Here is a 25,141-nt window from a genome sequence, read left to right as displayed (position 1 = left end):
AGACTGGTTAGTAAGGTTAGAGCAGATAGGATCCAGGGAGAGACGGCAAATTGTTTATGTTCTGTGTGACTCTATGGCTCTATCTTAATGCTGCTTAAATGTAACTAGAGTTCCTGCCTTGATCACGCTTTCAGGAAGTGAGTTCTGGACTCCAACTGCCCTCTGGATGAAAACATTTTTCCTCAACTCTCCTCTTACCTTAAGTCTACAGCCCTGATTATGGACATCTCTACTATTGCAAAAAGTGCATTCCTGTCTATTCTATCTGCGCCCCTCAAAATCTTATACATTTTTGTTGCACTCTCAAGCTTTGTTGCTTCAAAGAAAATGACCCCAGCCTCTCCAACCTTTCCTCATAGCTCAGACCCTGCAGACCAGGCAACATTCCGGCAAATCTTTAGGGTGCACACTCTCCATTGCTATCACATCCTTTACGTAATGTGGTGACTAGAACTTCACGCATTACTCCAAATGTGGCTCAATCAGCATTTATACAGTTCCTGCAGAACATCCCTGCTCTTGTATTTGATTCTTCAGCTAATAAAGGCAAATGTCTCCTACCTGTCTCCTTAACCACCTTAGCTCCCTGCCCTGCTCCTTTCAGCGATCTCTGGATACACCCACCAAGGTCCCTCTGATCATCTGTACTCTCCAAGGTCCTACCATTCATTATGTAATCCCGTGCTTTGTTAGCCTTCTCCAAGTGCATTACATCATGCTTTTCCAGTGAATTCCGTTTGACATTGGGTGGCACGGTGCCTCAGTGGTTAGCACTGCTGCCTCACAGCACCAGGAACCCGGGTTTGATTCCACCCTCGGGCAACTGTCTGTATGGACTTTGAACATTCTCTCTGCGCCAGCGTGGGTTTCCTCCCATAGTCCAAGGATGTGCAGGCGAGGTGGATTGGCCATGCTAAAGTGCCCATAGTATTCAGGGACGTGTGGATAAGGGGAATGGGTCTGGGTGGGATGCTCTGAGTGCCGGTGTGGAGTTGTTGGGTTGAAGGGTCTGTTTCCACACTGTAGGGACTCTATGATTCTATGGTATTCCACTCTGCTGAAAATCTTTCTGCAATTTCCAGCTATCCTCCATATTTATCATCTACTGATATGTATTATCTGTAAGCATCTTTATCATCACCTTCAGATTCAAAAGGAGTGCATTACCAACAGGACCATGGCTAACATCTAACCTGACCTGGTATTCTGGTTAATGGCACTTTGTAGGAATGTTGAGTAGTGCACAGCAAATTGCTTTAATTCCCAATACTGACTGTTCACTTCACAGATGTTAATACTTACCTCCTCCTTTCTCAAATAAAAAGACTTCTAATCAATCATTTTTTATTGACTAGGACTAACGATATTTTACAATTCTTTTTACCAACGTTTGCCAACATGAACTATGCTGACAATAAAAATATGAATTAAAGCAGCATCAAATTTGCCCTCCACAGAAAGCAAAGGGACAAATCCTTAACCAGCGACCTGAAATACAAGTGACAGTAAGTGGTATTCCGTTCTAAAACAAAGACAATTCACTTGCTGAAAGAACAGGAAAATTATAGAAATTGTAAAAACCCCAGTTAGTTAGAGAGCAAATGAAGGGCACTGCCTGAAGACTTGCATTTTAATTGTTTCAATAAGTGTGATAAAAAGATTCTGAAGTTTCATTTAGGGCCAACCACAAGTAACAATTTCCAATGGCAATCCTGAATAATTAAAGAAGCATTAAACAAAACAGAAGAGACCCTTCAGCACATTGAGTCCAAACTGCCAAAACTACACTAAATCTGCACTAGTTCCACTTTCCAGCACTAGGCCTATAGCCTTGAATGTTATGACATTTCAAGTGCTCATCCAAGTACTTTTAACTGGTTGGGAAGGTACCTGCCTTAACCATACCCTCCCATGCAGTGCATTCTAGACGTCCAATCTTTCCTCCAATTCCCCCTACCTTTCACCTTAAAAGCATGCCCTCCCATTGTTAACTCTTCAACTGAAGGGAACAGCTACTATCTGTTCACCCTGTCCATGCCCCTCATAATCTTATACAATTCACTCATGTTCCTCCTCAAGCTTCTCTGCTCCAAAGAAAATAACCCAAGTTTATCCAGCCCCTGTTCATAACTGCAATGCTCCATTCCAGGCAAAATCCTGGTGAATCTCTTTTACTTCCCCTGTACTGCAATCACATCTTTCCTGCTTGCGCAGTGACCAGAGCTGCACACAGTGCTGCAGCTGTGGCTCTTATAATCTATGCGTCAACTATTAAAGGCAAGTGCCCCTGTGCCTTCTTAGCTACCCTGTTATCTAGCCTGCTGCCTTCAGGGATCTGTGGACAAGTATCACAAGATCCCACTCTGTTCTTCTGAGCTTCCTAATGACTTGCCGTTCATTGCGTACTCCCTTGTCTTGTTACTGTTTTCAGACTGTACCATCTCACTCTTAACAGGGATTAATTCCACCCTATACAATCCATTTCTATACCCCTGTAACTCAAGACCTTCTTCCACATTGTCGAAACACTTGACCCATTTACGTGCCATCCAAAAACCCTGCATTTTACCAAGATTAATCCACCTAGTCTGCACATCCCTGGACACTACGGGCAATTTAGCATGGCCAGTCCACCTAACCCGCACGTCTTTGGACAGTGGGAGGAAACTGGAGCACCCAGAGGAAACCCGCACAGACACGGAGAGAAAGTGCAAACTCCACACAGACAGTCATCCAAGGCTGGAATCAAATCTAGGTCCCTGGCGCTCTGAGGCAGCAGTGCTAATCACTGAGCCACTGTGCTGTTCTGTGGCTGTGGATTTTACAATGGCAAGATTGCTTACACGCAATTCTGCAAAATTTCCTAACTTCAATTCCAATTCAGATCATCTGCTGAAAAGCCCTCATTTGTAGGTGTGTGAGATTGATGTTTGATTATTTCCTGTTAATTTGAGACTTTGCCTATTGCAGTGTTAGACTGGGACTTTGGCTATATCAGCACTCTCCAAACTAACTTTCGGTCTTACACCTGCCTCACCCTTGAGTTTATCTGAAACACTGCTGCCTGTAAACCATCTGACATCTAGTTCCCTTCCCACTTTGCCTATGTAATCATTGACCTACGCTAGCACCTGGTTGACCCTGCTTTTAAAGTTCTCATTCTTATTTGGAAATCCTTCCCTGGCATCAACCTCCCCGACTCTGTAACCTCCTTCAGTCCTACAGCCATCAGATATTTCTCCACTCATCCAAATGGAGGGTCTGGCTCTTGTGCGTTTTCCATCTCTTATCACCTGTGACCGCCTTGTGAGAGGGGAACACAGGATGCCTTGTGACACGGTAGGTAGCATCATTGCCTCTGAGCCAGAGGCTCTGGGTTTGAGTGACACACAGAAGGCATGTTTGCATTGTGATCTAATAGGTTGAGAATCAACTTTTAAGTCTTTCCATTGCATCTGTGGTAAGTGATGAAAGCAGGGAAGTCTGATTGATGTGGTGTTGCAGCCATCAAGCTAGACCATCTGGTGACAGGGCAGAAATATCTCATAGGAAAATCTAGCTGTGGAAACAGACATAGACATATACTTTGCCGCATGCGCCACTATGCACGGAACAGCAGGAGCGATGGTCTCTTTCTGCAGTTTAGTCTATCATTTTGTTTGATAATATTCCTGTGATACCCTTTGAGATATTTCACTTTGTTAAAGGTGCTATATAAATGGAATTTAATGTTATGGCTTTCTGAGGTAATTGGATTCTGTGGAAATTGCTTGGGCCCTATTTGTCGATTTCTTCTAAATGTCAGGTTCGAGGTCAATGACTGGTTTTCTTTTCCTGTAACAATGGTGCAGTTGCATTAAATATGTCAATTTCTGTTGGCAGTTTGAAACTAATTGGCTTGCTCCAACCGCTGTATTATAGCACTTATCTTGAAAAAAGACTCACTTCAAAGAAAACTGTATTATTACAATGTAGTTGATTTTTCATATGATTAAAGGTTAGTGAATGTTGCACTCATAAAATGGAGGGGTAGTTGGCAAAAGGTCACTCATATTAGTGAATGAATCACATTATCACAGCAAGCTAGACAAAGGTGTGAGCTAGTCACTGCATGCCATGTTACTTTTCATAATCCTGACTGACAGTGTTACGTGCCCTGAGGAATTATACCAATATGAATAATGCAACGTGCGTGTACATTTTTCATTATAAATGACTCACTAGGTCAGATACTTGGACAGTGTAATTTCACAACCAGTAAGCCAGAAGGTCAAGTCCTAGAGTTGTCCATCATGCCAATTCACATGCTTCAGGGAAAAGAATTTTATCTGTCCATAATCAGAGTGGGGAACAAAGTGGGAGACATGGTGAAATAAAACATTCAGCATATTCTACCTGTAGTTTATTCACTGCCAAAGGATCACCATTACAGCACATAGCAATGAGTGTAATAGTGAGCTGCTTTTAAGAAGAGCAAAGAAACAACTTGCAAATGATAAAGATAAGTGGATCTATTCAATCAACAAGAAAGCCAACAATGAGCATTCAGCAAACCTATACCATATTCTGCACTGATTAACACCAGCTAAGAAATAGCTTATTGACGAGGGACATATGAGTGCACTGAATCTAAACTGGTTCATATTGAGTGCAGAGGACTGCAACAAAGAAAGCCCAAAACGTGCAAAATTCAGTGAGAAATGTTGCAATTGAGAAGCATTTTTATAAATAATAAAACTATATTCAACTAGAGGAATCTGGAGGATTTTAACATAATTACACATGGCTAGCTGACAGTTATCAAACTACAAATTTTCCTACCTTGAAGGTTTATTTGAAATTATCAGTTATGATCAGAGCTGGACATTCAACATGACCAAAATTCTGGATCTGAGAACCACACTGCAGTATTCCCAAATAAAAACTAAGAAAACAGTGGATGCTAGAAGTTAGAAACAAAAAAAGAAATTGCTAGAAAACCTCAGCAGGTCTGGCTGTATCTGCAGATAGAAATCAGAGTTAACATTTCAGGCCCAGCATTAACACTGATGTCTCTCCAAAGATGCTGCAAGACCTGTTGAGCTTTTCTGTTCTTGTTTCTGCAGTCTTCTCATATGTACATTCCAATCATTATTTCACTGTTTGTACAGTTACTTAAATATAGTTTATACTTCTTGCCTTTTACTTCCTACCTTGCTGTCTGTGAGGATTTTTCAACGTGATTGGTTGATCAGATTGTCTGCCGTTGCTGATTGCCACAAATCCTCATAAACAGCAAAGAATTCAAAGTGTGCTTGGAATGGACAATACCTATGCTCCAGAGTTTATTTTGTTCTCAGCTTTTCTCAAGGCCAGGACTTGTTAACACTTTGCCAATGACTGTATAACTTGGGCCAACATTCTGCCTCAGCTAATTTAACTTCAGCAACTTGCAAGTATATAGCATCTTCAGACAAAGAAAAAACATCCTGAAGTAAAATCAGACACAGGGGATACTGAGTGTCAAAAGGCAATAACAGTAAGGACAGGAAGTGATGCTGCTATCACTGGAGATGTTTTACCTTTGACTGGTTAGGTGAGAGTGAAAGGGTTTCTTTTAAACAGTCCACAGTAATTTTTTTTTATATAGCATTTACATCAAGTTATGGACTTGCAAATAGGGAAATGCTGTATAAAATATTGAAACATTACCATTATTACAAGGGACAGTTCTTTTATCATTAGGATTCTGTTGAAAACACGGTCCTGTTTTGTTAGAAATAAGTCATAAATTTGTTTCATTTTGTATCTCACAGGTTTTTAGGGAAAGAGGCACTGCTGTTGCAGCACCCTCCTGCCCACTCCCACAAAGATCTGATGTCAATCATTACATATGAAAACACTTACAAGATTTCCTATTTGCTCGTGACCTCTTGCGTTCCTTTGGGGTAGATGGCCTCTGGTTGGGATTCTGAGTGACCGATTTGACCAGGCGGTCCATAATTTCATCCGTAGCATCATCAGGTGGAGTTGCTACTTCATCTTTAGGAACAGAAGGATGAGGTGGACTGACCCTTCCTATAGCTGTAAATATTAAACAAGAAAAAACATCACTATCAGTTGAGTACAAAAACGACTGCTGCACTGATGTCTGTAATGTATAGTGTGATCAAAGATCAAACAGTTCTGCTAACCTTGTGTCTCTAGTAGATGAAACAAATACAATATACAACTATGTGCAAACTGGGCTACCAGTTGTATACAATAAAGACACAAACTAGACTCTTATCATTCCATAATTATTTCTAACAAAGAATATCAGAGCTAAATTATTGTGTTTTTATAAAATCAATATTATCAATGCAATGGACAGCTTGAATTCTTTCTTGCCTGTATAATCAAAGGAGGTTACCATATATCCTGTACTTGAGTTTGTATAAAATAATTGGTCCATAATCTCTACTGAACTCCGATTGAGAATGATCCCACACAAAACTGCAGGGAGCCCCATTATCTGTGCCGAGGTCCAACCCAAAGCTCCAATGTTTCAGTTGGGAAGTGCCAAATGCTGAGTTGACTGAAAATAAGGTATCATTAGATTTCATGTTTAGCCTGCTCAGAATTAACACTTCTGAACCACAGTGGGTGCAGGGATCAACTTCTGCGATAGGGAGAATTAAAAAATAAATCAGCCCAGGTCCCGGCACCCAGTTACTATCCATCAGGAAAGAACATGTTTATGGAAGACAGATGTGAGCTTCATCTAATTAGGTTGTAATGCATATCATGGTGAAATAGCCAGACAACACTCTCTATGTTGCTTCTAAAATGAAATCACCCAATTGACAGGATACTGGACGGTGTTTGTTAGAGATGGATTGGGACCTCAGCAAGGGCCTGTACTATCAAGTGATGAAGGCATTAGGAGTTGAACCATCTGCAGCAGCTTTCACAGTATACATCTAAATTCTACAGTAATTAATCGCAAAGGATCCTGAACTATTTCTTAAAAGAATACAAAGTACAATGCTACATCCTGAAATGGATTATGGTAAACATTGCCCCAGGACTGAATTTTGGAGAGAATTTCACCTCCATTCACACTAAATTGGTGAGCTACAGTCGGAGATGTGCAGATTGCTAAAATGCTCTGGCTAGACATAATGCAAAGAGCAGCATGGGCAACTCCCAAAGAAAAAAATTTTAGAAGTAAAGCTCACATCTGTTGCCTCTGCTCCTTCGAGTCTGTGGCTCTGGAACTGACAAAATATTCTTCATGTTCTCATGCTCCTCATCTGCTTGTAGCTGGCGATCTGGCGTTTCAGGGGCTGGGCTACTCTCAGTGCTACCAGCTGCTGTGGAGAACTTTGCAGTCTGCAATAGTTTGTGAAGAGAAACATCACTCAGTGAGACTGGTTTTCAACATAAAGTGGGCTTGTTTCTGCTCACAATGACCAGAAAGCTTTGGGTCTCTTCGTGACACACAAAATGTTATAAATTAATGGGAAACTTTACAGTGAACACTACATAAAAAATAAATATTTGAAGTGGACATCCTGTTGCCTTAATTGGATATAATATTACTTGCCTCTCCATTAATAGGTGATTAACATAAATACTTACTTGGCGTTTGGACAGTACATTATTAATATGTGAACACACAAACTCTTGTTGTTTTATCACGCTGTCACTGCTTTTTGAGGGAAATACTTGACACTCAAAATGTTCAACGAATGCAAACCAGCGACTGGCAAAGCCAATATAAAATAACGTGAAGGTAAAACAGTAGACTACAAGTCAGACGTGACTGGAATCAGACCACAGTGCTCTGGTCAGTCTAGGGTCCTGTTCTGGCCACCAAGTCCTGAGGGAAATGTTCAATTCTTAGAGACAGTGCAGAGACGGCTGAACATATGCCAAAAAAAAACCCCAAGCTCTTTGGCCTTAAAAGGAGGCATCTTGCAACTGAAGTTAGGAATTATTTTTTAAGATAGTCAATGGTATGGAAAAGATGAACCGGAAATATACCAGCATAAGTTGCAAGGTTTTGGAGAAGGAATGCAGGGGGGGATTGTCACATGAGCACACGCAAACATTCAGTACTTGATTTGACATATTTATTGTCATGTGTACCTTGTTACAAAATGCAGTGAAAAGTGCTGTACAGTGTGTAGTACTTATCGGACAGACAGATTCGTGGAGATAAAAAAAAACTGACAATTCTTCAAAGGCAGTTGGATAATGCCACAACGAAACCCAGGGTCTTTCTGGACCTTCGGACCACAATACACCTAACGGCCTCCCTTATCCACAAATACTTTGTGGACCTTGAAAAGAGAAACTTAATCTCCTGTGGAATTTTCTCTCATTACACAACTAAAATCAAAACTTCATTGGTTTTTTTTTAAACCATAAACAAAGACATTCTTCGTGAAACTGTCAGTCTATTTTGATGTTGATGCATTTCTAGTAAAGTGACACTGCCACCATTTTACACACACACAGTAACCTTTTAAATCTGAAAAACTGCCCTTTTACAAATTGCAATGTTGTTGTATTCGATGAGAAGATAATGGAATAACCACTTAACTATTGGACAGAATTATAATCCACAGAATAAGGGACATTTCAGTCGGATGATCATGCTCAGGTATTGTCAGGCTTTTTTTCTGATTTGTCTCTGCTGTAGATATGTGACCCCATTTGATGCCTTTATAGTGTATTCTCTGAATTTGGAAGAATGGAACTTGTTTGGTGTATGCTTAACATTTTACAACCATTTGTGTTCCTGATATGTGATTAACCAAAGGCCAAATGTGCAGTGACAAATGTACTTGAAAATAACTCAAGCAAATCAAAAGGTAAGAGTGCTCAAAAATAATCTTACATTGGATTGAACATTGCATTTGGTCTTGAAAAGCAAACAAACAAAAACTCTGCTCTGGGTCAGGCTGACCTCACCAAAATAACACAGCCCAGAGCCAAATATTAAAACAGCATTGGACATTTTTCCGATTTCATATCTAATTCTAAACAAAAAATCCGGACATGGTGCACGTTCTTCAGTTTTATAACCAGAAATCTCTTGAGAGTAACAAGAAGAGTTCAAACCCTGTGCTTGTCATTCTGACCTACACACTCAGAGGCGCAGTCGTTCTTACTGAATTATTTTCTGATGTAACATTAAAATTGTTCAAAGGCCAAACTCAATGCAAATTACACGCGAGCTGAAAGTCGTCATATTATTTTTGTTAGAATGTCGCTGAGCATAATTGCTCAGAATGAAAAGCACGAACTTGAAGGAAAAGCAAGTATTTTCCAGGCAGGTGATGGGTTGAGTTTCGGGAAGATTGATCAATGAGACCAAGAGCTTCAAAGAAGCTTCCACCAGACTGAGTGGGTAGGAAACAAAACCACAGCAAGAGTGACAAGAACTAAACTGTGGATTTCTCTGTCTGCTAGCCTCAGCTGACACCCACTTTAGTCTCTGGAGTTTAATGCTCTTGTAAGCAACGAGGGCGGCTTGTTAACAACTCTGTATTTATAGATAAAGAGATTTTCCACATAGCGTTATAATGTCGCTCAAGATTTGTCGTGTGCCCTTTCTCCCATATAACATTAGAATATTGAAAGGCAAATCAAATTAGTAGCATTATAAATTTTACAAATGTAAACACATGGAGAATACTTACGCAAAACGGAGTAAGATAAAAATACTGCTCAACACAATGCAGTTGAGGTACAGAATTATACCAAAGGTTACGTGTGATCAGCACAGTGTGCACTCCAAGAAAGGAAACAAGGCTAATTCGGGGATACAACAGCACGTGAAAGTAATTTTTGGCTCTTTAGTAAAGTAGGAACAATGCCTCTTGCTTTAATAAAACAAATATCTGTCTCAAATAAACCTGATAAACTTTCTGAGAGGAGATTTCATTTTGTAAACTGGCAGATGGAATGAGAAGCCCTGAAGCGAATGGCCAAGGTCCATTTGTTGATGTCAATGGTAACCCATTTACAGTGAATGTTTGGTTTGGAAAAGCTTGGCTGCTTGTCTCGCACACCAGCAAGACAAGAGAAAATGAGATTAATCATGACACAGTGAGTAGGCAATGCCAAGCTTGGATTTTAAAAGCCTGTTGATTGCAGAGGTTAGGTTGAGCAAGACATGGAGATGAATGTTTATACATTCTGGAAAGAATGATTTACTGTTCCTGTTTGCAACTTCGAAGACATAGGAAACAGACAGAGTCTTAGAGCATGGAAACAGACCTCAAGGACAACATATATGAATCTTTGGAAGAACAAGCCAAAAATCTCAGAGAACTAATTATTATAGTACTATTTAACACTGATAAGATGCCTAGAAAAGCTGCAACAGAGAGACAGACAAATTGGCAGTTATCTCACGACAACCTTTTCCTACTGGGCCCAGAGGGTGAAAGGGGTATTAGAGGAGAGTTTCTGAACATGCAACGAATAATCATCTGCGAGAATGTAGAATTTACAAAACAAAATCTAAGCTGTTACAAGGGAAAAGAAACGATAAGCAAGAAAAAGGAAGTTCCAGTTTGTTTGCAATGGAGATACTTCTGATTCGCCATTTGGAGGACAAAGGATTGCCTTAAGATTAATCTGATGTGACTCAAGAGTAACAACCATTTTCCAGTTTATTATCTATGAAGCTGCTTCCGCTATGGTGTCCAGACATAAAAGGTACAGCTTCCAGCAATTACTCCCACTTCAGAAAGATGCAGCAAGGGGTTCCTCAGTATTGCTGTCACTCACTGAAGTTAAACAAGTTTTTCAGTCCTTGCCACTGGTGGCTTTGTTAACTGAACATGCTACAAAAAGCAAAGAAAAGGTTCACTGAACATTTGTAGGTTCCAAAAGTAACCATAACAAATGAGTATTTGCACATCCACTGTTATAATTAGATGACCGTACTGATACCCTTAATGCATTCAACTGGGGTGTAATTGCAGTGCAATTTACATGACTTCCTTACTCTTGGTTTAAGTCGCAAAATTATTCTTAATTTCTGCAGAAGACTTGGCACCGAATGCGGACACTTATCTGAAACTAATTTGCTCTGATCTTTTATGTTTATGTTACAAAATAACGGATGGAAATTGCTTGCGTTGTTTCATCTCGGATCCCTCAGCTCCTCCTTGGTGCTTTTCCAAGGGGTATTTCAGAATCTCCACAACAATCCTCTACCTGAGCCGAAACCCTGAGAGTTCAGAGATTTGATAGTGGCTGAATAGGGACAGAATCCCAGCATCCAGTCGCAGCACTGGTCATGCTCAGATCACGGAATTTGTAATCATTACATTTTCCTGTGGCATTGATTTGCCTTTCACTGGATTTTCAGTTACCAAGACATTATAATCTGATAAGGTAACTCTGGCCTCTTGAATATATATTCAGGCCCTCTAGAGAGGAAATACAAGCCCATAATTCACCACTTAGAAGCAAGCTTTGATCTATAGTGCCAAGCTACCATGCAGACCTCCCCAGCGCACATCCAGAATGTCAGTGATACTTGGGGACTTTAAAAGATGACCTCATGCAGACCAGGAGGCCAATGCCCTTAGAAACAGAACACTCACACAGCTCTGCCTCCTGCATTGCACATTTATTCCCTTCAAGTGCTGTTAGATTAAAAATCTTTCATCGACCTTGTCAAGCATTTCCTCTGCAGTGGTTCAATTAATTCCAGCTACCAATAGCTGAATCAACTGCTCCAAAATGGAGGCAATTCCTCAAGTGGTAATGGCAATGCTAAATGTTTCCATTTCAGATGTAGCAGATAACATTAAGAATTGTGACGTTTCTTTATTCCGAATCTAGCTGGGCTAAATTATGCACCATGTTTAAAAATCTTTTTGTATAAAAATACAATTCATCTTGTTACAAAGTGATTTTACATTTCAATTCCTGAGTGTACGAACCTATCTTAGACATATCTGATCCCTTGGACCTGTGCCTTCATTCCTCTCTGCATTGTTTTGCAAAGATTCTTCCAATATGTTTCAATTTACAGCCCCAATGCTAAACCATGAAAAATCCAGGGCTAGGAGAATTTCTAGAAGGCTCTAAAGGCGGAAGTAGTGCAGGAATTACTTCCAAGCTTTTAAACAATAACCCATACTGTCTCTTCGCTGGGTTTTTATTGTCATAGAAGGTAAGGAAATCAGATACCTGGGTCGGGAGGCATTGTTAATGTTTACAGCGACTGAAGAAATTCCATTTCCAAATAACTACACAGCAAAAAACAATGAAGCCAATTGAGTAAACTCATCACTCATGTCTGGAATATGAAGCTTATTCCAGTCATTTGAGGATAACAGATTTCTGTAAATGATACACGAGAAGCAAAAATTGCTTGAGAAACTCAGCAGGTCTGGTAGCATCTGTGGACCAAGCACAACTACGCTGTACAACTCTATGACTGATGTTTTGGGTCCAGTGACCCATCGTCAGGAATGATCGTAGCGAGCAGAAGGTAGTATATATGCTGAAAATATGGGATGAGATGGGGGGAAGGAGTACGAGGTGGGGCTGGCGTCTATAACATGAGAGCAGCAGGTTGGCAGACAAAGGGATGGATTATGGTGAACCAGAGAGAAAGAAAAGCTGATAATAGGGACCATTAGTAGATGAAAATGGATTGCTGTCATGAAAGCCACCAATATCATGGTGGTGGTCGGGGTGTGCAACTGGGTAAATGACTTGGAAGAAGGTATTTAGCTCTAAAATTATTGAATTTGATATTGACTCCTGAAAGATTCAGGGTCTCCAAGCAGAAAATGAGGTGTTGTTCTTCCAGCTTGCGCTGAGCTTCACTGGAATAATGCAGCAAGCCTGAGGCAGAGATGCTGGCCGGGGAACACGGTGGTGTGGTGAGTGGCAGGCAACTGGATACTCAGGGTCTTTTTTGTGGACACAATGTAGATGTTCTGTGAAGCGGTCACCCAGTCTATGCTTTGTTTCCCCAGTGTAGAGGAGACCACATTGCGAGCAGCGAATGCAATAGACTAAATTGTGTCAGGGCAGGGGAAAGGAATATGTGCCTGGTGGTGGCAACGTGCTGGAAGTGGTGGAAATGGTGGCTAATGATCCTCTGGATGTGGATGCTATTGGGACAGTAGGTAAGGACAGGGCGAACCCGATCGCTGTTGAGGGAGGGAAGAGTGGGGGGTGAGGGACGAAGAGACGGATCAGATGTGGCCGAGGGCCCTGTTGAGAATGGTGCTGGGGAATTCTCAGTTGAGGAAGAAGGTGGGCATTTTGGAGGCTCCCTTGTCAAAGTTGGCATCATCAGAACAGAGGCAATGGAGATGAAGGAACTGGGAGAATGGAATGGAGGCTTTACAGGAAACAGGGTGTGAGGATGTATAGTCAAGGTAGCTGTGGGAGTCCGTGGGTTTATAGTGGATATTAATGGCCAGTCTATCCCCAGAAATGGAAACAGTGATGTCGAGGAAGGGAAGGGAGGAGTAAGAGGTAGACCAGGAGAAAGTGAGGGCAGGGTGGAAATTGGAAGCAAAATTGATGACGTTTCCCAATTCCAGACAAGAGAGGGAAGCAGCACTGATGATATCGTTGATATATCAAAGAAAGTTTTGTGGGTTGGGGCCGGAACAGGACTGGAACAAAGGATGTTTCACGTACCGCACAAAGAGACAGGCATAACTGGGGCCCATGGCCACCCCTCTGACCTGAAGAAAATGAGAGGAGTTAGAAGAGAAGTTGTTCAGAGTGAGGATGAGCTTGACCAGATGGAGGAGGGTGGCAGTGGATAAGGACAGTTTAGGCCATTTTTTTTGTGTTAATGGTACCCTGACAGTACCAACAAGTAAATAAAGCCAGGAAAAGGTGGAAGTACACTGCACATTAGGCAGCATGTATGGAGACAGAATCAGAGGTAACATTTCACCATTGACCTGGAGCATTAACTCTTTTCCACTTCATACATATTCTGCCGAAGCAGTGCTCTACAGAATCATTGAAACCTTACAGCCAAGGGAGAAAACCACCAAGTATGTGCCAACTCACAGCCAGAGCAACTCAGCTAATAACCCCTGCCAACTCCATCTTTACCCTGTAGCCCACCTTTTTTTCTTTTACCAATCACTGTAAATTGGTGTCTCCTTCTTGTTTACCTACCTGCCACTAATGGGAGCAATTTCTCCGCAGCGACTACAAAACGCCTCCCATGATTTTGATTTACCTACAAACAAGGAGCAGGCCATTCAGCCCCTCAAGCTGGCTTTGCCATTGAAGACCAAGGCCAGAACTCAACATTCCAGCCTGCCCTCGATAACTTGCAGCTCACTTGTTGGTCAATAATCTCTTTCCTACTGCCATAAAAACATTTAATGACTTGTATCAATCCTCCCCTCAGTTTTCTCTTCTCCAAGATCAATAGTCACACATTCTACACTCTGTCCATGTAATTAAACCCTCTCAACCTAGGGATATAAGAACATGGCCAGAAGTAGGCCATTCAGCCCTCTGAAGCCTATTCACCATTCAGTGACATCATGGCTGACCTTCCACACAATATAACTGGCTTGTACTATCCCTTGAGGTTTTTAATATGTAGATAATTATCAATTTCACTTGTGAATATAGTCAATGGCTGAGGCTCTACAGCTCTGGGGCAGAGAATTCCTAAGATTCAATACTTGCTAAGTGAAGAAATTTCTCCTCTTCTCACCCCCAAATGGCCTGCCCCTTATTTTGAGAACATGTGCCTGGTTCTACACAGCTCTACGCCCACCACTGAGGAATCTTCCTTCCTGTATCAACCCTGACAAGCCCTGTAAGAAGGCAGAATTTATAACAAAATCACATTCCATTTTTCTAATCTCTAGAAAGTAGAGATAACCTAACACTTATGATACAATGATCACTGTCCCATCAATTTTCCTCTTCTGATCCAGCATTATCAGATTCTCCTGAACACACTTTAGAAAGTTATCCCCCTCTCTGCTCTTCAACATATGACCAACCCACACTGTATTAGGATAATTAAAATTTCCATTATCTATAGTTTGTCATTTCTGCATCTCCTTCTAATTTTCTTGCAAATTTGCTCTCTATACCATTTCCACTGGTTGGGTGACACCCAGTAATGTGATGGTACCTCTTTTCTTCAACTCTAAACAAACAAATTTAATCTTTCACCCTTGGGGATATCCAATCTCTCTGGTGTATACTGCCACACCTCCACCTTCCTTTCCCGCCTCTCCTTTCATCATCTAAAAATATCGACCAACCAGTCCTGCCCATTTTGTGCCAGTTTCACCATGCAGCTTCTGCTTTCCCCTTCCTCATTGTGAGGCATGTTGTTACAGAAACCTCACTTGGATGCCACTGTCCATTTGGAGACTACCTGCACTGCAGTAACAAAGCGGAGGGTAGTGGTGGTGGGTGTAGCGTTTAAGCTGAAGGATGAGGTGATAACTGAGCTGGGTGCATTCTCCTGTATGTCCAGGTTGTCATATATTCTCCACACATATATCAGCACACCCTCGACAGTGTCTTGTAGATTTGCAGAGATGCTTTGAGAAAAAGGGAGGTGAGCTACTTATAACAGAATAGTTCACCCTTTGAACTTAAGTCGTTGGTCTGTTTGACTTTCTGGTCAATGAAGAGGTCCCGGGGTATTGATCATCTCACGTGTCATGATGCAAATAAGGCCAATATTGAGTAGGGACGGAGACTATCCAATCTGACACTGAGATTGGCTATTTATAGAAAGAATCTGTCTTAACTCCACATGTTAGCTTGCAACTGTCTTGTTCCAGTGACAAACTAAGACCAGGAAGTAAATGGGGAGCAAAAATCCCATCCCATATTAGCATTTTAAACTACAGAGAAACAATAGCCTTGAAAAAGTGTACTGCAGGCAACAAAGCTGTTTGAATAAAACTGCATTCAAGTGTAGTTGCTTTTTCAGTTAAAAAAAATACTGGAGACAGCAAGTTGATCCTCTTAAATCAGCATACCTCTGTAATCATTTTCCCTCTTGTCTTATTCCTCTCTCGATATGCAGCCCTCTTCTGTTTCTGCTGCAGAACCCGTTCTCTGGTGGTCCGATATTCTAGTGCAAACTCGCTAATTATTTTACAGAACCTGGTAATCTTCAACTCTCGGGCAGAGTTGGAAGGATGGCCCAGGTACAGCAGGAAAGAATGGAACCTGAAAGAAATGGTAACATGAATATGCAATTTCTCTTCACACCTGAAATTACAAAGGTATTCCATGAATTTTCAAATGAGTTACCACAGCGATGGTTCCCGTTCTGTGAAATAGGGCCTCTGGGGCCCAGGCAAAGTGCTTTTGCTTTCAGTAGTTAATGATGAATGTAGCAACTTTCACACATCAGATTCCTCCACAAGAGTGCACCAAAGCACAAGATTACAAGCTGACATTCTTCACTGCACCAATGTTGTTCCCTTCCACTGGTTTAAAATGGCAGGGGAAATTTGTTAGAGACAGGAGCTTTTTATGAAACAAATTGCTGACTGACAATGGTGTCACTTACACACGGGACTAAAAGCCAGATCTAAGTTACATATTGCCCCTTATCAAACTAAATGCTTAGGTTGTCAGTAGTTCTTTGGTTTCTGGCATGTCTGTATTTTTTTTGTGTGTGCAAGTTTTTATCTCACACTGTAATTATGCAAACTCTTCTAGCATTATGAAGGGTTCTTTTTCTCATTGTGCCAGAAGTGGGGAGCAAGACGATGAACCAAGGTGAGGGATGTTAATGCTGCAATTGGAATACTAATGTTACTATATTCAGACCCTTCTTATCTTTCTCACAATAAGGCACCTGCTCTCAATAACACTGTCCCAACAGTAGTGATTGTAACAAGGTCACCCAGGTGAGCATCACAGAATATGAGCTCCCTGATTGGGGCTGTTAATCTGGTCCCATCTGAGAGCCCTGGCCGACAGATAAGAACAGGAGTGTCAGATGTTCTGTTCACTCTGAGCATAGGCTCTAAGGAAGCTGGATCAGTGTCAGGGACTCTCCACATGTAAATAAACAGTGACTTGGTGAGGGGATACCAGCCTCTGTGGAGTTACTTCACCAACCTCAGAGGTTTCTCCATTCCCCACATCGGTTATCTGTGGTTGACTTTGGGAGAGACTGTGAACTTACAACCAATTCATGTCTTAGGGGCCAAGGAGACGAGGGACTGGGGAGAGCCAATTCAGGCTTGTTGCATTTAGGAACCTTCGAAATTGCAGACGGAATATGTAACCATCCCATTAGGCTATACTGGCTTGAAGCAAGAAATATAGAGAAATGTACAGTGTTGAAATGTCATGCACTGCCAACGAAAGTTTATAATTTACTCTTTCATGACGAAGTTGATTCCTCAGAAAATCTCCTGCAACTTTTTCAGTCACCTGGTTTGCCTTCCAGCTGACAGAGTGGGCACAGAGGGGCCACAAACAGTCTCAGTAATTGGCCACCAGGAGGCGCCAGAGTGTCTCTGGAGATGACTGGGAGACAATGAAAGCCTTAAATAATCAAAACAGCTCAGCTGAGATCTTGAGCAGAACGGGTTCATCTTTCCACATAGAATCCCTACAGTGTGGAAACAGGCCCTTCGGCCCAATACGTCCACACCAATCCTGACAGCATCCCACTCAGACCCAGCCTGTATCCCTGCATTTTCCACCCTAGACTCGGAGAAAATTTAGCACGGCCGATCCATCTAGCCTGCACATCTTTGGACTGTGGGAGGAAACCGCAGCACCTGGACAAAACCCGCACGGACACGGGGAGAATGTGCAAACTCCGCACAGACAGACACCCGAAGCTGGAATTGAGCCTGTGTCCCTGGTGCTGTAAGGCAGCACTGCTAACCACTGAGCCACCGTGCCACCCATCTTTTACACAGTAATGTTTCATGCAGCTGGATCATTTCCAAAAATGTACCCTACTGTCCAAAATGCAGCTGTCTCTCTGAGTCTCATTCACTGCCGTGATACCTCAGCACCACTTTCAAGCAGTAATTGCAGGAGTCTGGAAACGATGGTTTTACAGAACGTTTTCTATTGAACCTGAAAGGTTCTGCTGAATTTGCTACGCCTCCCCTGTTCAGGAGCATCCTTACCATCTGAAACTACTGTGTCTCAAGTTTCCATTATTTGTATTCATTTCCAGGATGAGAGTGTTACTGGTCACCACCCATTGCCTGTCTCTATCTATCCTGGAGGAGGTACTGGGGAGCCTGAATACAATAAAGTTACCTTCCAGGCCAGCAGTGGAGATGTTTAAGACTCAATCATATTCCTGTCTCTGGAGTCACATAGAGACTGGGCAAAGATGCCAGCTTGTCTTCCCTAAAGAACAGTGATGAATAAGATGGGTCCAAGAGAAATCAGTAATTTCATGGTCACCACTTCTGAGACTAGCTTTTTATTCAAGATGTGTCTAACTAATTGAATTTGAATCTGTGTCTCCGGATTATTAGTCCAGGCCTCTGTGTTAGCACAATGCCTCAGGTCCCCAATTTTCTCTCTTCCTGCCCTGAAGCTATTGGCTCTTTACTGGGGTGGTTTCACAGTACTAGCTGCCCTCCAGTGATACATTTCAATTACACGCCTTGACAGGCCGTTTGACCCTGAAATCATCACAGCTGCAATTCCAGAAAGAACTGTGAGGCAGTGACCGTGGATGTGAATTCTGACGGGCTGTAATTGTTGAGTCTGTACCGCTATGCAGAGTAGCTACGCCAGGGTAACAGCAGAGACTCCTATGTTCTGTACACTTCAGTTACTCACCATGTCCTCCTTTTCATTGCTAAGTGAATGGAAGTGAACCTTCTGGGACTTGTGTTTGGTCTCTGTACCACGTCCAAAACCATGCAATGCAGCAACAAGTCTTTTTCTGTAACTGTACTGAATCCCATGATTTTCTCAGGAAAATACAGATGTTTCTTAATCTTTGAATGTGCTTTCAATTGAGTATGGGCACCAGAAATTAAATGACACTTTATATGAGGGTGGGTGGAAGGCAGAGAGAAGGTGGTTGGAACCAGCAATTTCCAAAAATAGCACTTTCTGGGAACACTATATGTACAGTCTCTGCCTTTCCAAATCCATAGCAGTTGTCTGAACTCAAATTTTCAATATAATAATAATGATCATAAACATGAGGAAGCAGTGCGTGCTGAAGTTCTAACCAAATGTGACACAGCATATGGTATGATGATTTTTATTCTGCCTGACAGGGTATTAAGCGAGGCCTTGAACTTCAAAAGTCAGAGAGGGAAGGATAGACAGACAGCGAGATAAATAGATGGCAGATTGTGATAGAGCGAGAGAGACACACCGAGGAAGACAGAGACAGATAGCGACAAAGAGAGATAGAAACAGCCAAACAGACAAGAGACAGGGACAGCCAAACAGATAGAGAGAGAGTGAGAGAGAGAGAGAGAGATAGAGAGAGCAGACAGACGGAAGGAGATAGATGAGAGAGAGGGAGAAAAAGAGAGAGACAGATGTGAGACAGAGTGACAGACAGGCAGACAGAGACACAGTGAATCTGAGCAAGGCTATAATCAGGAGCCTTTTCACACTGTAGGAAATCTGAAACGCTGTGGATCCCAGGTCAGCCGAAATTTTCAAGACTGAGATCAATAGTTTTCCTTTCATTTGGTAAAGAGACCAACAGATATGGGGCAAAAGTGGGAATAGAGCTGAGGTGCAATGTGACCATGCTCTATCTGAATCGTGGAACTGAATGGCCTGCTCTTAATGTTTTAGGCTGTTTGGATGGTCATTGCCATAGCAATAAAGGAAAGCAACAAGAGGACAATCACTTAGATGCCAATTCATTGAAGGTTGTTGATTGTAGATTGTGTTTTTCTTCTAACAAGAGTTTCACCACTTAATGTTTTTCAATTTTATAATTCCTGGCAACCATCTAGAAATGTGTGAATGGTTCTGACCTGTTTATAATGCGACGGTGTACCACTTTGAGGATTATAATCCTTTCTGTGCTGTCCTTCAGAAATTCAGTCATTTTGTTTTTTAGAACAGGTTTGGTTTCATGCTTAGCTATGACCTTCAGGTGATCCCATGAAGCTTTGCATTTTCTTTCCAGCTGAACAAGGCTTTCTGCCAACTGATCAAAGTCAACCTGTGAATGCAGACACAAGAACGTGTGATGTGAGCAGCCTAAGAACAACTTCCCATCATAAACAACACCTGTGCAGCTAAAAGCAGAAGCACAAATCAGCAGAACAAGTTATGAATTGTAGCTGCTCCTAACATATACAGCACGTTGGTCAGACAGACATTGCATTTGACTTATTAAATGGTCAGAGTAAAGGAGAAAGTTATAAACCTGTACAAGTGCACAGGGTAACTTGAAAAGACCCAAAATAGGCAAGACAGTCCAACATTCCACCAATTCCATTTCCTAAGAAAAACCTGGGACAATACAATTCATTATCAGATAGGACTGCACTCTTTGACAAACAATGTAACATCTCAGACACTGGTGTTGCTGTTCTGCTAAAATTCAAATAATCCTTCACACTATCATGAACAACAATAATAAGTGATGTCCACAAAGCTGCATTTTAGCTCCAGCTCACCTCTCACAGAGCACAGATTTAGCTACTTCCAAGGTTTGAGTTTGACCACTCTTGCTTTAACTTCTCATGACTGCCTTGTCAGGAGTGTAAGAACAGTCTGGGAAGTACTGCAAGCCCAGCTACAGTATGTCTTGAAAGACTGAAGATTGTAGTACTTGGACCTACGCTGGCTACAGTGCAATAGCAACAACATTTACATGGTCCTTTAACAGCAAATTTCCCCAAGATCCTTCAAAGATCCTTCAAAGGAGCAAATTGAGACAATAATGGACATCAAGACATTAGATCACCATCCACTTGGTCAAAAAATAACTATCTTAAAGAGTAAAAAGGTGAAAGGAAATGGGCAGGGAATTTCAAAGCTCATGACAAGTTGGCTAAAGCTATAAAAACACTGATTATAGGATGGATATGGTCATGACTGGGGTGGGACCGAAACGACCTTCCCTATTGGTTAAGCAGCAGGTATGTTTCTCAGGTGGGATTAAACCAAAGGTAGAGCAGCAGAAACCTTTCTGTGCACTTAACCCTATATCAATCATGCTGTTGGAATACTTAATGCCATGAGGTGCATGAAAGAGAAAATAGCAAATTTATCGGCATCGTCACCGTGCACGAAACACCAGCATGCTGTGAAATAACAACAGAACGTTTTGGAGAAACTCAGCAGGTCGGTGGAGACAGAAACAGAGTTAACTATTTGAGTCCAAATACACTTCTTCAGAATTGAGTTCCAATTCTGGAGAAGAGTTTTTGGACCTGAAACTTTAATTATGTCACTCTCTCTACAGACATGCTGAATTTCTCCAGCACTTTCTGTTTTTGGTCCCAGATTTCCAGTGTCTGCTTTATTTTGCTTTTATTTCAGCTCAGTGCTGTCTTCTTGGCACTTACTTTAGCAGATCTAGTGATTGCTGCAATCTCGGAATACACATCTGTTGTGTCTGGGAATTTCTCCACCACAAGGTTACACATATGATACAGCAAAGATTGCCTCTGAAGCGTATCCTTCACCTCAGACACTTTCTCCAGATAACTTAGCTCAAATCCTTTGGCCTAGGGGAGAAAAGAAACAAGACCTCTTGTGTAAACTTTCATGAGGGTTTCAAACTGCAATTCCATCACCCTGAAATGAAATTGGTTCTTACACTGGAATTGTTCAGAAAATTTCCAATAGCAAGTAGAGTTGCCAAAAGGCACTTAAAGGTTTTATTCTTTGCAAGTTGCTCCATTCCATGCTTCAAGTCAAACAGCGGCTCCGCAATTTCCTACAACAAAAAGTTAGAAGATTGCTTTCAGAAGTTTACGAGCAAACTTTCTCTTGAGGGTCAAACTTGAAGAGACTAAATCAGCAAAAATTATTAAGCAAGCAATCTGAAACATGTGAAAGATTTAGTAAAATGGATTCACAATCTTGTTGAATTATGGTACCCTCCTAAAACCATTAACCCTTCAGCCATGAACTTTACAGCTGCAAATCCTATGGTAGATCAAAGATCAGCATGCTCTATGGTGTATTGCGTGGAGTCTTTGAGCATTGCTAACTACCATGTGCATGTCAATCCAAATATTTCGATGTTCCTCTTAAATTGCAAATAAATATAATTACGTACCCATCTAAGCATCTAGGATTACCTAAGTTGCTCATTATCAATCTGGCTATCTAGAACATATCAAGATTTAGATCCATCACAACTGATAAATTACATTACACTCTGCATTCTATAAACACTGTGTGTCTATATTTACATGGATTGTATCATACATCATATATAAATATTTATTTATAGTCTTCCCAATGAATTCAATTTCAATTCTGACCCATTGCACAAAATCTGGAACTCTGTAGAAAGTCCAGTATATGAGATTATATTCCTTTATAAAGCTATAACATTCCTCAGCAATGTAGCACAAAGACTGGATAATAACTTCTACCTTTTCCATAAACTCATAATCTAGCTTGAAAGCCCAGAGCTGAAGCCTGGCTGTAATCCCATTGATCGATGACAAGGTTAAAAGGAACTGTTCTGCTGTTCCCAGAGGAATATCAGGATTCGCCAACTGGGCTTCTTGGATCTTCTGTTTCTCCTCTTCTGTGGGCACCATGGTCAATATTTTCTGTTAGAAAACAGGAGGGGGTAAGGATGGTGGGGTTATCAGTGATAATTGCAGTCATTTGACACATTAACTAAATACAATTAAATCAGTCTGAAAAAGTCATCCTTCAACTAATTAGATAGAATAGGGTTTTGTCGTTACATGTGTTCATTTTAAAACGGGTGTACTGTGAATGTAGTAGCCAGTTCGCTCAGTTCGTTTGAGGGCTAGAGCGTTGCCTGGTGTGTATCAGTGCAGGTTTTTAGTTGCATTCAGAATGAGTTCATCTTACAGCTTGTCTCCTTGCCCTGCCCATGTTAAAAGCTCACGGTACTTAGCCATGGTTCAGTAAATGATCACCATGGACCTGTCTTCAAGCATAAAGAAAAAACATTCCAAACAGGAGTATCCTCTTATTTTCACAATGAACTCCTACTAATATTTTTAAATAACCCTCTTTAAAAGGCAGGTTATATAAACTGAAATAAATAGTTTTTTTAAGACAAGGGCATTATAAAACATGAAACTAAGAAGGTTGTAAATGGATAAGAGACAGATCAGCATTGATCCAATCAAGTGGCAGAACAGACTCAAGGGACTAAACGAACTGTTTCTGTTCCTAAACAACTGACACTATCCTGGTTAAACACAATGACATAGTATGTTATTATTAAGTCACACACACATTTGGCTTTGGGAATGGATTGATAACAGAAGTAACTGAAAATGCCCCATAGCACGTTTATGAAGCGTCAGGAAAACTGAAAATACATTGTCTCTAAGCTGTGTAACATTATACAGTTTTACAAGAGTTCTTGTGAACAGCTAATGTATCCTGTTCTTACTGACATCACACCTTATCAGAATGACATGATCTGCGACGACCCAGATATATGTAGATCTCAACAACAACCATTCAAAGCTCTCCATCTAAAGGTGAACTCATGCAGTTAGATCCCAAGCTACTTAGCCACAAAATTTACAGGTCTCCAGTTTTTAGCTCTTGGTATGGCTGGCAGCACAAATGAAAATAAATGGGGAGAAATGGCTCTTAGAGGTGAACACTATTCTCTTGACAATGAGAATATGAAAGTATCTATGGATAAAGGTGCAAAGTTCCTCAATATTTGGTCTTAGGTGGATTTCAAAGTCCCCATAATGGATAAGCCCTAACCTCCACCCAACAAGATAATGGATGTTGGCAGGTAATTGAGCCTCCCAAGGTTTTTCTGTAGATATTTTATAAATTAGCTATAAGAATGAGGACGTGCATGTTACAAATAAATAAATAAATTGTATTTAATGCCCTTGGGTTGAGGAGTTGGCAAGATTTCTGGAGGCTCCATTGTAAATCTTGCTGGATTTCCAGAAGGGAGCAGGAGAGACGAAGAGAAAGGAGACAATTAATGGAAGTAAGGAAGTCCTTCCCAGGAATGAGGGTTTATAACTAATCTTGGGGTCAATTAGCAAGGTGGAATTCCTCTTTATTATAGAACATAAAGCAAAGGGAGAACCACTAGGTCTACATCCTTTTTTTTTGGTGCAGGGGAATTAGATTTGGCTTGGCACATTTTAAGTATTTCTAAAATATAAATCAGCAGTAAAATTACATTTAGTTTTGAAAAAATAAACAGTTTCTGGCTGACTTCCTTGTCTGCACACCATGTTTAGTCACATTTATCTGCACTTCAAAAAAAAAACACATTGCATGTTTTCCATGTCATGCTGCCAGTTCAGTAATCTCCACAGTGAAAGTGTTGGAATTTCCAAAGCAACAAGTAGGTATTAGTTACAAAAACAACCAAATGGCACACAGTAAAACTGGTGCAAGCATCCTTTTGCCTGAGGGGGTCTATAGAGATTGAATTTTATTTGGTTTCTTTGCACTTTGCTAATTTGACCTATGAATGAAAGTTAGCAATAACGTGCGGCTGCAGGAGTAATTAAGCAAGAGCACAGAAGAGTTCAATCTCTGGGCATCATGGTGCAGGTAAACCTTAGTGGATCAACTTATCTTTCCTTGCCTGTCAAACGTCTGTATAAAATCTAAATCAAAGTACTAACCGATGCTTGCCAATGTTGGAGCAAGCGATGGTTGCAACCTATTATTCCCATTCTTATTCTGGTCCTTTGTTAAAAGTTTCAAATTTGGATGCCTTACCTCAATACCTTCCTTGTTTATTGCATATTCATCAAAGTTGAGGATGGCATTTTTGATGATATGAACTGGTGGTAATACTGTGAGCCCAATGTTAATTGCATTACTCCGCTTTGGATCCAGCACGACTAATCCTTGCCTCTTGGCATCTCCTCCTTTCTGCAAGTTAAAACAGCAACACCAAGGGAACGTTTGGTTGTTTCATTTTATGCATATAATATGTATGATATATATTATACACACACACATACACACACATACTTGAAGCACA

The 25,141-nt window shown here is 41.1% G+C and overlaps 1 protein-coding gene across 3 annotated transcripts in view; it reads right to left on the bottom strand.

Annotated features, from left to right (window-relative positions):
* The window catches only part of fhod1 (formin homology 2 domain containing 1), a 297,281-nt gene that overhangs the window by 2,322 nt on the left and 269,818 nt on the right, over nt 1-25,141 (bottom strand). For all 3 annotated transcript variants that reach the window (XM_048546635.2, XM_048546636.2, XM_048546637.2), the window contains 8 exons: nt 24,874-25,029; nt 22,551-22,733; nt 21,764-21,883; nt 21,510-21,671; nt 19,965-20,155; nt 15,999-16,191; nt 7,200-7,353; nt 5,887-6,063 (listed from right to left, as the gene is read on the bottom strand). In XM_048546635.2, the coding sequence (XP_048402592.1) occupies nt 5,887-6,063; nt 7,200-7,353; nt 15,999-16,191; nt 19,965-20,155; nt 21,510-21,671; nt 21,764-21,883; nt 22,551-22,733; nt 24,874-25,029 (1,336 nt within the window). The remainder of the gene's footprint in view (nt 1-5,886; nt 6,064-7,199; nt 7,354-15,998; nt 16,192-19,964; nt 20,156-21,509; nt 21,672-21,763; nt 21,884-22,550; nt 22,734-24,873; nt 25,030-25,141) is intronic.

This window comes from Stegostoma tigrinum, chromosome 16 (genome assembly GCF_030684315.1).
Source record: "Stegostoma tigrinum isolate sSteTig4 chromosome 16, sSteTig4.hap1, whole genome shotgun sequence".
NCBI lineage: Eukaryota > Metazoa > Chordata > Chondrichthyes > Orectolobiformes > Stegostomatidae > Stegostoma > Stegostoma tigrinum.
This window is presented reverse-complemented; position numbering and strand designations above follow the sequence as displayed.